At 41.8% G+C, this 13703-nt stretch overlaps 2 protein-coding genes across 5 annotated transcripts in view; one reads left to right on the top strand and one right to left on the bottom strand.

The window, feature by feature from the left end:
* LOC132398275 (sodium- and chloride-dependent neutral and basic amino acid transporter B(0+)-like) overlaps nucleotides 1-13703 on the top strand; it is a 90948-nt gene that overhangs the window by 22602 nt on the left and 54643 nt on the right. For all 4 annotated transcript variants that reach the window (XR_009513600.1, XM_059977449.1, XM_059977448.1 and 1 more), the window contains exon 8: nucleotides 5769-5997. Coding sequence is in view for 3 of the 4 variants with exons in the window: in XM_059977449.1 (XP_059833432.1) it covers nucleotides 5769-5997 (229 nt within the window). In the remaining variant the exon portion in view is untranslated. The remainder of the gene's footprint in view (nucleotides 1-5768; nucleotides 5998-13703) is intronic.
* Nucleotides 1-13703, bottom strand: part of LOC132398276 (uncharacterized) — a 1154100-nt gene that overhangs the window by 1098711 nt on the left and 41686 nt on the right. The gene's annotated exons all lie outside the window — the stretch shown is intronic.

Genomic DNA, 13703 nt, shown 5'->3' with positions numbered 1-13703 from the left:
GTCTCTATCTTAGCTATCCCATTCACACAATTATATGTTTCTATAAGATCTCCTATTATTCTTCTGAATTCTAGCGAGAATAGTCCCAGTTTATTCAATCTCTGCATTGCCTCCAAAGCCAGTGTCTTTCCACAAGTCATGAAACCAGAACTACAATCAGTACTCCAGCTGCAGACTCACCAGTACCTTACACAGTTGCAGCAAAACCTTTCTGCTCTTAAATTCAACATCTCTAACAATAAAGGTCAATAGTCCATTTGCCTTCCTGATAACCCAATATACCTGCAAACCTACCTTTTGAAATCCATGCACATGCATATACACCATGACAATGTCCATTCATTCTCCCCTTCCAGACTGCCCTGCAGCCGCTCTGAGACACCCATCTCCTGGGTTTTGTTTGCAACTACAAAAGCTTCTGTTTCCCTTACCAGGGAATCATCTACTGTGATATTGCTGACATTCTTCTCTCTGCCTTCTTGTGCAGCAGAGCCACTCATGGTGCAATGATCCTGACTACAGCTACCGTTGCTGAATGAGATAATTTTCTCAACAATAAGGGTCTCCTGCACTACCTTCCTGCTACTGATGCATGTATTGAATTGAGTTGAATTGACTTTATTTCTTACATCCTTCATATACATGAGGAGTAAAAATTTTTACGATATATTTCCGCCTAAATGCGCAATGTGCAATTTATTGTAATTTATAATAAATAAATAGGATGTACAACAGGACGGTCAATATAACATAGAAATGCAATTGTATCAGCATGAATTAATCAGTCTGATGGCCTGGTGGAAGAAGCTGTCCCAGGGCCTGTTGGTCCTGGCTTTTTTGCTGTGGCACCGTTTCCCGGATGGTAGCAGCTGGAACAGTGTGAGGTTGGGGTGACTTGAGCCTCCAACGGTCCTTTGGGGCCTTTTTACACACCTGTCTTTGTAAATGTCCTGAATAGTGGGAAATTCAGATCCACAGATGTACTGGGCTGTCTACACCACTCTCTGTAGGGTCCTGCAATAGAGGGAAGTACAGTCCCCATACCTGGCAGTGATGCAGCCTGTCAGGATGCTCTCTATTGTGCCCCTGTAGAAAGTTCTTAGGATTTGGGGGCTCATACCAAACTTCTTCAACTGTCTGAGGTGAAAGAGACGCTGTTGTGCCTTTTTCACACACAGACCACGTGAGATCCTCGGTGATGTGTATGCTGAGGAACTTAAATCTGTTCACCCTCCCAACTCCAGATCTATTGATGTCAATAAGGGTTAACCTTTCTCCTTTCCTGCTGTAGTCCACAACCAGCTGCTTTGTTTTTTGTATATTGAGGGGGAGGTTGTTTTCTCGATACCACTGTGATACCACTTCCTCTCTGTCTGCTGTTTCATTATTATTTGAGATTAGGTGAATCAGTGTAGTATCATCAGTAAATTTAATTAGCAGATTGCAGCTGTGGGTGGCAACACAGTCATGGGTATACTGAGAGTAAAGGAGGGGGCTTAGTACACAGCCCTGAGGGACAACTGTGTTGAGGGTCAGAGGGCAGAGGTGAAGGAGCTCACTCTTACCAACTGCAGGCGATCTGACAGGAAGTTCAGGATCGAGTTACATAAAGCAGGGTCGAAGCTGAGGTTTCTGAGCTTCCTGTCGAGACTGGAGGGAATTATGGTGTTGAATGCTGAACTGTAGTCCAAGAACAGCATTCTCACATAAGCATCCTTCTTCTCCAGGTGTGTAAAGATGTTACAAAGAGCTGTGGTTATTACACTATCTATCAATCGGTTGTGTTGGTAGGAGAATTGTAGGGGGTTCAGTGTGGGTGGCAGCATACTGCAGATGTAATCCTTGACCAGCCTCTCACAGCATTTGCTTATTATTGAGGTGAGTGCAACAGGATGCTAGTCGTTCAGACATGTTACCTTAGTTCTTTTTATGTATAGAAACAATGGTGGATGTTTTGAAGCAGGAGGGCACTCTACACTGAGAGAAGAAGAGATTTAAAATGTCGGTAAACACACCTGCCAGTTGTGCCGTGCACACTTTGAGTACCTGCCCTGGGATGTTGACTGGTCCCGCAGCCTTATGACTGTCTACTCGTTAGAAACACCTACCTACTTCAGTGTCAGAGATGACCAAGCTGCAGGTTGCATCAGCGGCTCTCCTCAGGGGCTCATCAGTATTGGCATCATCGAATCGAGCATAAAAAAGATTTAGTTCATCTGGGAAACAGGCAGCAATGTTGGAAACTCCACTGCGTTTAGCTTTGAAGTCTGCGATGGTGTGCAGACCTTGCTGTAAGCTGCATGTGTTGTTGATGGACAGTTCAGTGTGGATCTTCTCTGTGTACAGTTTTGCTGCCTTGATGGCTTTGCGCAGATCGTAGCTTCATTTCTTAAGTTCCTTTTGCTCACTGGCAGCATAAGCTCTCTGTCACATGGTAAGTGCTGCTCACACAGAACTGTTGATCCAGGGTTACTGGTTTGGATAGACCCTGACTGACTTCTGGGGAACAACATCCTTAATGCACTTCCGGATGAAACTCGTGACAAAAAGTAGTAAGGTGAAAAGTAAAAGTGGCAGGCAGGCAAATCCAGGGCAAAAAGCAAAAAGAGCCACTTTTCAACATAATTGTATAAGGGCTAAGAGTGTTGTAAAAACAAGCCTGAAGGCTTTGTGTGTCAATGCGAGGAACATTCATAACAAAGTGGATGAATCGAATGTGCAGATAGTTATTAATGAATATGATATAGTTGGGATCACAGAGACATGGCTCCAGGGTGACCAAGGATGGGAGCTCAACATCCAGGGATATTCAATATTCAGGAGGGATAGACAGGAAAGAAAAGTTGGTGGGGTAGCATTGCTGGTTAGAGAGGAGATTAACGCAATAGAAAGGAAGGACATTAGCCTGGAGGATGTGGAATCAATATGGGTAAAGCTGCATAACACTAAGGGGCAGAAAATGCTGGTGGGAGTTGTGTACAGGCCACCTAACAGTGGTAGTGAGGTTGGGGATGGCATTAAACAGGAAATTAGAAATGCGTGCAATAAAGGAACAGTAGTTATAATGGGTGACTTCAATCTACATATAGATTTGGTGAACCAAATTGGTAAGGGTGATGAGGAAGAAGATTTCTTGGAATGTATACAGGATGGTTTTCTGAACCAACATGTCAAGGAACCAACTAGAGAGCAGGCCATTCTAGATTGGGTATTGAGCAATGAGGAAGGGTTAGTTAGCAATCTTGTCTGCGAGGCCCCTTGGGTAAGAGTGACCATAATATGGTGGAATTCTTTATTAAGATGGAGAGTGACATAGTTACTTTAGAAACAAAGGTTCTGAACTTAAAGAAGGGTAACTTTGAAGGTGTGAGATGTGAACTAGCTAAGATAGACTGGCAAATGATACTTAAAGGGTTGACAGTGGATATGCAATGGCAAGCATTTAAAGATCGCATGGATGAACTACAACAATTGTTCATCCCAGTTTGGCAAAAGAATAAACCAGGAAAGGTAGTGCACCCATGGCTGACAAGTGAAATTAGGGATAGTGTCAAGTCCAAAGAAGAAACATAAATTAGCAAAAAAAAAGCAGCATACCTGAGGACTGGGAGAAATTCAGAGACCAGCAGAGGAGGACAAAGGGCTTAATTAGGAAAGGGAAAAAAGATTATGAGAAAAAGCTGGCAGGGAACATAAAAACTGACTGTAAAAGCTTTTATAGATATGTGAAAAGAAAAAGATTGGTCAAGACAAATGTAGGTCCCTTACAGTCAGAAACAGGTGAATTGATCATAGGGAACAAAGACATGGCAGACTAATCAAATAACTACTTTGGTTCTGCCTTCACTAAGGAGGACATAAATAATCTTCTGGAAATAGTAAGGGACCGAGGGTCTAGTGAGATGGAGGAACTGAGGGAAATACATGTTAGTAGGGAAGTAGTGTTAGGTAAATTGAAGGAATTAAAGGCAGATAAATCCCCAGGGCCAGATGGTCTGTATCCCAGAGTGCTTAAGGAAGTAGCCCAAGAAATAGTGGATACATTGGTGATAATTTTTCAAAACTCCTTAGATTCTGGATTAGTTCCTGAGGATTGGAGGGTGGCTAATGTAACCCCACTTTTTAAAAAAAGAGGGAGAGAGAAACTGGGGAATTATAGACCGGTTAGTCCGACATCGGTGGTGGAGAAAATGCTAGAGTTGGTTATCAAAGATGTGATAACAGCACATTTGGAAAGAAGTGAAATCACTGGACAAAGTCAACATGGATTTGTGAAAGGAAAATCATGTCTGACGAATCTTATAGAATTTTTTGAGGATGTAACTAGTAGAGTGGATAGGGGAGACCCAGTGGATGTGGTTTATTTAGATTTTCAATAGGCTTTTGACAAGGTCCCATACAGGAGATTAGTGTGCAAACTTAAAGCACACGGTATTGGGGGTATGGTATTGATGTGGATAGAGAATTGGTTGGCAGACAGGAAGCAAAGAGTGGGAGTAAACGGGACCTTTTCAGAATGGCAGGCAGTGACTAGTGGGGTACCGCAAGGCTCAGTGCTGGGACCCCAGTTGTTTACAATATATATTAATGATTTAGATGATGGAATTAAATGCAGCATCTCCAAGTTTGCACATGACACAAAGCTGGGCGGCAGTGTTAGCTGTGAGGAGGATGCTAAGAGGATGCAAGGTGACTTGGATAGGGTTAGGTGAGTGGGCAAATTCATGGCAGATGCAATTTAATGTGGATAAATGTGAGGTTATCCACTTTGGTTGCAAGAACAGGAAAACAGATTATTATCTGAACGGTGGCCGATTAGGAAAAGGAGAGATGCAACGAGACCTGGGTGTCATTGTACACCAGTCATTGAAGGTGGGCATGTAGGTACAGCAGGCGGTCAAAAAGGCAAATGGTATGTTGGCATTCATAGCAAAAGGACTTGAGCACAGGAGCAGGGAGGTTCTACTGCAGTTGTACAAGGCCCTGAGACCGCACCTAGAATATTGTGTGCAGTTTTGGTCCCCTAATCTGAGGAAAGACATTCTTGTCATAGAGGGAGTACAGAGAAGGTTCACTAGATTGATTCCTGGGATGGCAGGACTTTCATATGAAGAAAGACTGGATCGACTAGGCTTATACTCACTGGAATTTAGAAGACTGAGGGGGATCTTATTGAAACGTATAAGATTCTAAAGGGATTGGACAGGCTAGACGCAGGAAGATTGTTTCTGATGTTGGGGAAGTCCAGAACGGGGGGTCACAGTTTAAGTATAAAGGGGAAGTCTTTTAGGACCGAGCTGAGGAAAAACTTCTTCACACAGAGAGTGGTGAATCTGCGGAATTCTCTGCCACAAGAAACAGTTGAGGCCGGTTCATTGGTTATATTTAAGAGGAAGTTAGATATGGCCCTTGTGGCTAAAGGGATCAGGGGGTATGGAGAGAAAGCAGGTACAGGGTTCTGAGTTGGATGATCAGCCATGGTCATACTGAATGGTGGTGCAGGATCGAAGGGCCGAATGGCCTGCTCCTGCACCTATTTTCTGTGTTTCTATGTGACCCCTCTCATCATCCATTCCGTATTTTTCCCTGGGCCTTTAGATTGTGGTGTGACCAACTCACTAAATGTGTTATTCCAACATTCTCAGCTTCACAGCTCCAGGGCAGCCATACATACGACAGAATGGTGGAATTAATCCTTTCACATTCTTCAAGGTTAATGTTGAATGAATTCAAGTAAAATTTGACTGATTTTATTTTCTATTCATCAGGTCTGGAAAGATGCTGCAACTCAGATTTTCTTTTCTCTCTCAGTGGGCAGTGGTGGCTTAATAACATTGTCATCCTATAACAAATTCCACAATAATTGCTACAGAGACACCATCATAGTTTGTGTTGTGAATTCTGCCTCAAGTGTGTTTGCTGGATTTGTCATCTTTTCCATTCTTGGACACATGGCTCACGTACAAGACAAGTCTATTTCAGAGGTTGTTCAATCAGGTATGCATGGTCTCAACTCTGATGCGCTGGATGTTATTGGAGTAGATCTCACACCTGTCTCACCTTATTAGTCTTCTTCCTGAAATATCAGTTGATTTTATTTTGCATTGTACTACTCTCGAGGGATGAGTTGATGCTGCAGAAATGAAGGCATTAGGAAGTTTAGGAAACAGCAGAGCTTTTAGTGTCTCTCCAATTCACTGAGATCTAATGGTTGACAAGGAAACAGTATGAGATAAAGTCAAGCAAAATCTTTTGCTGATATAAACAGAGGGAAAATTACACAGAGAGAAAAGAAGCAAGAAAGGAAAATAAAAGGCTGCTTTAAAACTTCATGCACCTATGCTAATTTCAGCTCTCCTTACAAACTCGTTTATGCTTCATTTCCTGTGGTCCTCTGAATTCATTAGACACATTTTCCATCTTCCCTTTAAAAATCACTGGTTTCCTGCATTCATCTTAAATTCACTGGGGCCCATTTTCTGCCCTCTTCATGAACTCTCTGGGGCTGTGTTTCTTACTCTCCCTTTCAACTTATCATGGTTCTATTTCTTGCCCTGTATTTAAATATATTGGGGTACATTACTCATGCTCCTGTCCAGCTCACTGGAGTCCCCTTTGCCATCTTCCCATTAAACTCACTGAATCTCCCTTTTTACACTTTCATTAACTCACCAGGAGCCCATTTTCTTTGCTGCCTTTGAATTCACATTTGTCATTCTGTTTTGAAACTAACCAGGTTCATTGAAAAGTTTATTAAATAGTGACATCTTTAAAACGTGTATGAAAAGTGTGTTGATATAATAACATGAGTAATATACTGTAATGTACGGATCTATTTGTTTTATAGCAATGACTCCCCTTAGCACTACATATGGACTAATAACTTACCCACGCACATTGATCTGTTATCTACGCATGCACATTGATCTCTCTCTTCAATGTAAATACGCCAGTTGACTTTATGTCCTGTGTGCATGCTTTATTTATTTGATATGTAGTTGTATGCACGCAACAAATTGGCGACAATTACGAATCTGAAATTCAGCAAATATCAACAATGACACCGACAGTTATGGGATGACAGAATTCGGAGGAAGAGACAGTGAAGAGAAAGAGTTAAACAGTAAGGAGAAGGCAGTCAGGGATTCTAACAAAGGAATGTCTGAGTAACTGCATAGTACACAGTTGAAGACACACAACTAGCAAAGTGAAAATAACATGACAATGGCCTTAATCAGTAAATTTGACACTGCTAATGAGGACTGGGGATCGCATATCCAGAGGTTGAACTGTATTGTTATGCAAACAATTGTTATGCAAAGAAAGACTCCACACACAGGCCTTTATGCAACTTTGTATCTGCTGCAAAGCCAAATTGCAAGACTTTCAATGAAATTGTTACTTAACTCCTAGTAGTAGCTGAGAGATTCAGATTATACAAAATAAACTAGTCAAAGGAGGAAAGCATTTTGGAATACATTGCAGAACTGTACAAACTTTCCCAGTACTGTGACTTTAGAGATGGATTTTCTGATGCATTAAGGGACAGCCTTGTATGGGGCATACAACAGAGACTACTGAAAGCAAGAGATCTAACCTTAGAACAATTATTGACCATTGCAATATTGTTAGAAACTGCAACAAAGAATGCAGCAAAACTACAGAAAAGAGGTTAGAATGTGAAACACACAAAATATCCCCAAATGGTGCAAAAGCTAAAAATGTCATTGATGGGGTAAATCCTCCCATGATGCAAATGACTGTTGCTTCAAACAAAAGGTTTGCAGACAGTGTTGCAGACAAGGCCATAAAGAAAGTGGGAAAGTCAGACAAAAAGCACAACCAAAGAAAAACCAGACAGAATGAGAAGTTTCAAAGATAAAACTAAACAAATGCAGAAAGTGACTAAATGTGAAACAGAATCAGGCAGCAGAGTCTGGCAAAGTTGAGCAGTCATGCCTAGAACTGCACACAGTATTACTGAAGCAGATCACAAAATCATATTGATCACAATAAATGGAGCTATATACAGAGTCAACTTTGTCTATAATTTCAAAAGTTGACTACAACAGACTTTTTTAAGCTACCATTAGAAAAAAAACCTTGGTGATACTAAAGACCCACTCAGGGGAAAAGGTATCTCCCAAAGGTAAAATGAAAGTAAATGTGACGTATGAAGGCCACACACAGCAGTTAGAGTCTTATGAATTAAAAAGTGGAGGGCCAGCAGTTTTTGGACATGAATGGTTGAGAAAAATCCAACTAGACTGGCACACATTCAAAGTGTGACATCAACAGGCAAAACAGCCCAAATGGTAGCACTAACCAGAGACTGTCACAGCTGCTTAATGCTAATGAGAAGAGGATTGTTAAACTCAAAGGCATGAAGGCCAGAATTGAACTGGATGAAGCAGCAACACCAAGATTCCATAAAATGCATCTAGTCCCTTATGCACTATGTCCTAAAATGGATGCTGAACGGCAGAGCTTGTACACATCTGGAATTCTCTCCAAGGTTGTGATTGGCCCATGCCCATTGTCCCAGTGATCAAGAAAGGGAAGTTTGGAATTTTCACATATGTAGGGACTTCAAAGTGTGCATCAACCCTCTGCTGTGTACTCTGCAGCATCCCTGCCACCAGTAGGAGATATTTTTTTGCATCTTTGGCAGGCAGGGAACGATTGATTATCACAAGCCTATCTGCAAATGGAGATTGAGCAGTCAAGCAGGAAGTTCCTCACAATCAACACTCACAAGGGACTGTTCAGTATAATTGTCTCACCTTTGGTGCCACATCACCTCCAGCAATTTGACAAGGAACAATGAACCAAATGTTCTAAGATATCCCAGGAACACAATGTTACCTTGATGATATCATCGTGACTGGCAAAAATGATGAAGAGCACTTGCAGAAACTTGGTAAAGTGCTTACCAGCCATGAAGAGAGACAAACATGAGATTTTCAAGAATGAAATCTCATATTATGTTGAATTGAATTGACTTTATTACCTTCATATTATTATCCTTCATATACATGAGATATAAAAATCTAAATGTGCAATGTTTCAAAGGTTTCAAAGGTACATTTAACATCAGAGAAATGTATACAATATACATCCTGAAATACTTTTTCTTTGCAACCATCCACAAAAACAGAGGAGTGCTCCCACAGAATGAATGACAGTGAATGTTAGAGACCCAAAGTCCCCCCCCAGTTCCCCTCCCTCCCTCCCATGCATAAGCAGCAGTAAGCAATGATCCTCCATCCCCCACCAGCAAAAAAAAACCATCAGTGCCCACCACCGAGCACCCAAGCGTGCAGCAAAGCAACAGCAAAGACACAGACTTGCAGTAGCCCGAAGAATACTAGTTCACCCAGTATTCGACAGACCACAAGCAATCTCTCTCTCTAATAAGGGAGAAAGGGGTGTCTCCATTTCACAGTGAGAGAGGAGTATAACTAGCAGTTCACTGGCTTACGATGATAAAAGTCAGTTGCATCGCTTTTTTCCGAACTCTGTGCCTAAAGATCTCGGGTCTCTGGGCACACAACCCTAGATCGTCTAACTCCCCCGATGACACATCAATTCCCCGGGCAGACTGCCTGGCAATGTTTAGGGGGTATGTTCGTGCCCGGGTAACTATTGAAAAGGAACACGCGCAGTCCACAGCGGCCTTGGAGGAGTTTCGAGACCGTTGGGCTCCGCGGGGTGTAAATGCCATTGTAGATAGGGATGGCAACATTCTGGTGTAATGTCTATTGTCTATTTGTAGTGCAGTAATTGTGTTTGCCACTGTTTTGTATATATTGTATAGCACCGAAATTTGCAATAAAGGATTTTGTAATAAAAAAAAAATGACACATCAATCTCCTGTCGTGACACTGACCTTCAATCAGAGCCATGAAATCTTGGAGGTCATTGGCAAGTGAAGCTGTTAGGCCGTGCCCTTGGCATATCAAATAACAGCCAGTCATGAAACCCCAAGAGTGAGTCCTATTCCTGCAAAGGACCAAAGTCAGCATGTAACTCCTGGTCAGGGTTTTCAAAAGAACCTTGAAAGGAAAAAATAGATATATTAAAGGTAGAAATAGAGCTGTTTTTGAAGATGCAAGCAAAGGAGTCACCGTTAGGCACCATTAACTCTCCTAAGCTCCATCTCCTAATGTGCAATTTATAATAATTTGTAATAAATAATATGTACAACAGTCAATGTAACATAGAAATACAATTGTATCAGCATGAATTAATCCATCTGTTGGCCTGTTTGAAGAAAATACCCACAGCCTGTTGGTGCTGGCTTTTATGCTGTGCTACAGTTTCCCAGATGGTAGCAGCTGGAACAGTTTGTGATGTGGGTGACTCAGGTCTCCAGTGACCTTTTTACACACCTGTCTTTGTAAATATCCTGAATAGTGGGAAGTTCACAGCTACAGATGCACTGGGCTGTCTGCATCACCCTCTGCAGAGTCCTGCAATTGAGCTTTGCAGTTCCCATGCCAGTCAGGATGATCTGAGTTCTGCCCCTGTAGAAAGTTTTTAGGATCTGGGGGCCCATACCAAACATCTGCAGCTATCTGAGGTGAAAGAGATGTTGCTGTGCTGTTTTCACCACACAGCCAGTATGTGCAGAACACATGAGATCCTCGGTGATGTTTATGCTGAGGAAATTAAAGCTGTTCACCCTCTCAACCTCAGATCCATTGATTTCAATAGGGGTTAGCCAGTCTCCATTCATCCTGTAGTCCACAACGAGCTCCTTTGTTTTTGTGATATTGAGGGAGAGGTTGTTTTCTTGACACTACTGTGTCAGGATGATGACTTCTTCGCTGTAGGCTTCCTTGTTATTATTTGAGATTATTTGCACAAGTCATTGACAAGCATGACTTACTTTAATCACAAGGGAAGGTTGAAACAGTGCTACAGGCACCCAAACTGGAAAATGTGTCACAACTCAGGTCATACTTGAGTCTTTTTAAACCGTTTCTCCCAAATGTTGCTAGAGTGCTGCATTCATAGAGAGCACTGTTACAGAGAAGAGCAAAGTGGGTCAGAAAGATGTGAAAAAGCATTCAAGGAAACAAAGAGACTATAACTACCCATGGATCAACCAAGAGTCTAGTATGGGGTATAAAGAAGTTCCACTACTACCTCTAGGGACAAAGGTTTGCGGTAGTGACAGATCATCAGCCCCTTGTGTCCATTTGCAGTCCCAGGAAGGGAATTCCAGTGATGACTGCTACTCAGTTCCAACACTGGGTTTTATTCCTAGGAGCCCACTCTTATGACATAGAGTTTAAGGGTTTCAAACCTTGATAGTAGATGATCAGCCATGATCTCAGAATGGCGGTGCAGGCTTGAAGGGCCGAATGGTCTGCTTCTGCACCTATTGTCTATTGTCTAAACAACACAGAAATGCTGGTGGCTTGTCACTTCTTGCCACTGGAAACTGAAGAAGAGAAGTCTTCATACTGTGACCCAGAAGAGAGTGTTCCACACCATACTGGTGGACCAGCTGCCAGCAACAAATTCCAAAATACAAAGGAAAACAAGGAATGAACTCACATTGTCAAAAGTATACAAAATTATGATGCAAGAATGGCCATCTCATGGTAATCCTTTGCTTCCAGAGTTCACAGCAAGATGAGAGTAACTGTCAGTACGTCAAAGAACGATGATGTGTGGATCTCGTGTTATGGCTCCCTCTAATCTCCAGAGTATTAGAAAATCTGCTTGAAGAAAGCCTGGCTACAGTTAAGATGAAGAGTCTTGCCCAGAGCTGTGTGTGGTGGCCGGAGAAAGATAAACAGATTGAACACTTGACCAAAAGCTGTTCAAGGTGCCAACAAATTCAAAATGCACCCCCAGAAGCAATGTTACACCCGTGAAGTGGCTGCCTGCACCACAGCAAAAAGCACATATTGACTTCGCTGGGCCATTCATGAACTCTATGTTTCTTATTACTATGGATGCTCTTCGAAGTGGCTGGAATTTATACCAATGAAGTCAACCACCTCAGCAAAGACTGTCTGTGGTCTGAGGACTATCTTTGCCAGAAATGGCTTTCCAGAACAAATTGTGAGAGACAACAGATCAAAGAAGAATTCTAGTTGTTCATGAAGAAAAATAGTGTCAGACATTTCAAATCATCTCCTCACCAAACATTTTGGATTTTTTGAAGTGGTGCCGAGTAAGTTCTAGGATTTTACATTAGGTAATGTCTGTGTTATTTTGTATTTCTGAGTAGATTATAGATAGACCTCAGTAGCTAATAATAGATATTACTGACACATGTTCTCAGATTGCTAATTGATGACCATATATTTTTCTTGTTGGAAGTGTGCAAACAAAATGAAATATCTGCCAAGATGTTCTGTATAGTATCTGTAATCTTGTTTTGATAGTTAATTCTCACAGTGGTGCTATGGAGTCTGTTTGCCCCATTGGTTACAATGATTGCTTTGCAATTGAGATGCAATCCTATTAATCCCATTCCTCCTCTCCTTTTCTCCCCTCTATAACACTACAAATGTTTTCTCATTCATCAACTTTCTTTTGATTTTTATTGTCATGCATCTATATTGAGGGAAACCTTATAATCCACCAACATGTCTGTAGGATGCAAATGTATCAAAGCACCTGCAGAAAACCTCTGAGTCTTTGCACAAAAACAGCACCTGAGGTCAACACAGCTCCCTGGGACTATTAGGTAGCAGCACTACCTGCTGCACCAAATTGCAGTGCTCAATATGAGGATTACCCAATAGAAGTATAGATGGTCTGGTTCTCTGCCTGTTCTGGATTGTTTCATCTCAAATTGCCAGAGGCTTCAACCTTTCTTACTTTAGTACTCCTCTCTCCTCCTTGAATGCACAGCCCTCCTCTCCCCCCACACCAATCCTTACTATCAAACCCACAGACAAAGGGGTGCTGTGGTAGTGTGGTGGAATTATCTCTACCTTGCTGAGGCCAGGAGGCAACTCTCAAACATCTCCTCATACCTATCCCTTGAAGAAAACTCCTCTCTAGATCATCAGAAAACTGTCTCTAACACTCTTACTAATATTGCCGCATGAATGAAATCACTGGAGAGAAGTACTCTTAGATATGCAGCAGTCTCTTTATTTGACAAAATGAGACAGAGCAGGCATCACACTGAGACCCTTTTGGAGGAAAACCCTGAAACCAATGCTCCATGATGTTTTATATGCTAAAGAACAAAGGACAATTCCTTATTTACAATGCTTCCATTGAACTACACTCCACCCTCTCACCTCCCTCTTCACACCCGCAGTACAGACATCCAAATAACACTAGAATACACATAGCCTTCACACCTCTCTCTTCACACCACACTACAGACACCCAAATAATGAATTTAATTCAGCATTGTCTGGTCTTCCAATTAATTGTGGTTCGTGGTTCTTAGGAACCCATTGTTCAGAATTATATTATTGATTTAATCCACAGTTGATATTCAGATCTGAGTATTGGTGGCTGAAGTTAGTTATTGAAGTTATTTACTATATGTGTTAACCCCTAAAAAAACACTTTACAGTCCTTCCTCTTGGAGAAAAGTAAATTTGTACCAGGAAAGGCCAACCTTCAGGAGAATCTACTCAAATAGGGCAGCAGAAGTACCCTGCCCCAGAAATCCCCCTCCCCCAGTTACTTTATGCATCTACATCTACCCTATCACCCTA

This window comes from Hypanus sabinus, chromosome 8 (assembly GCF_030144855.1).
Source record: "Hypanus sabinus isolate sHypSab1 chromosome 8, sHypSab1.hap1, whole genome shotgun sequence".
Classification (NCBI taxonomy): Eukaryota; Metazoa; Chordata; class Chondrichthyes; order Myliobatiformes; family Dasyatidae; genus Hypanus; species Hypanus sabinus.
Note: the sequence above shows the minus strand (reverse complement) of the source record. Positions and strands in the feature narration are given on the sequence as shown.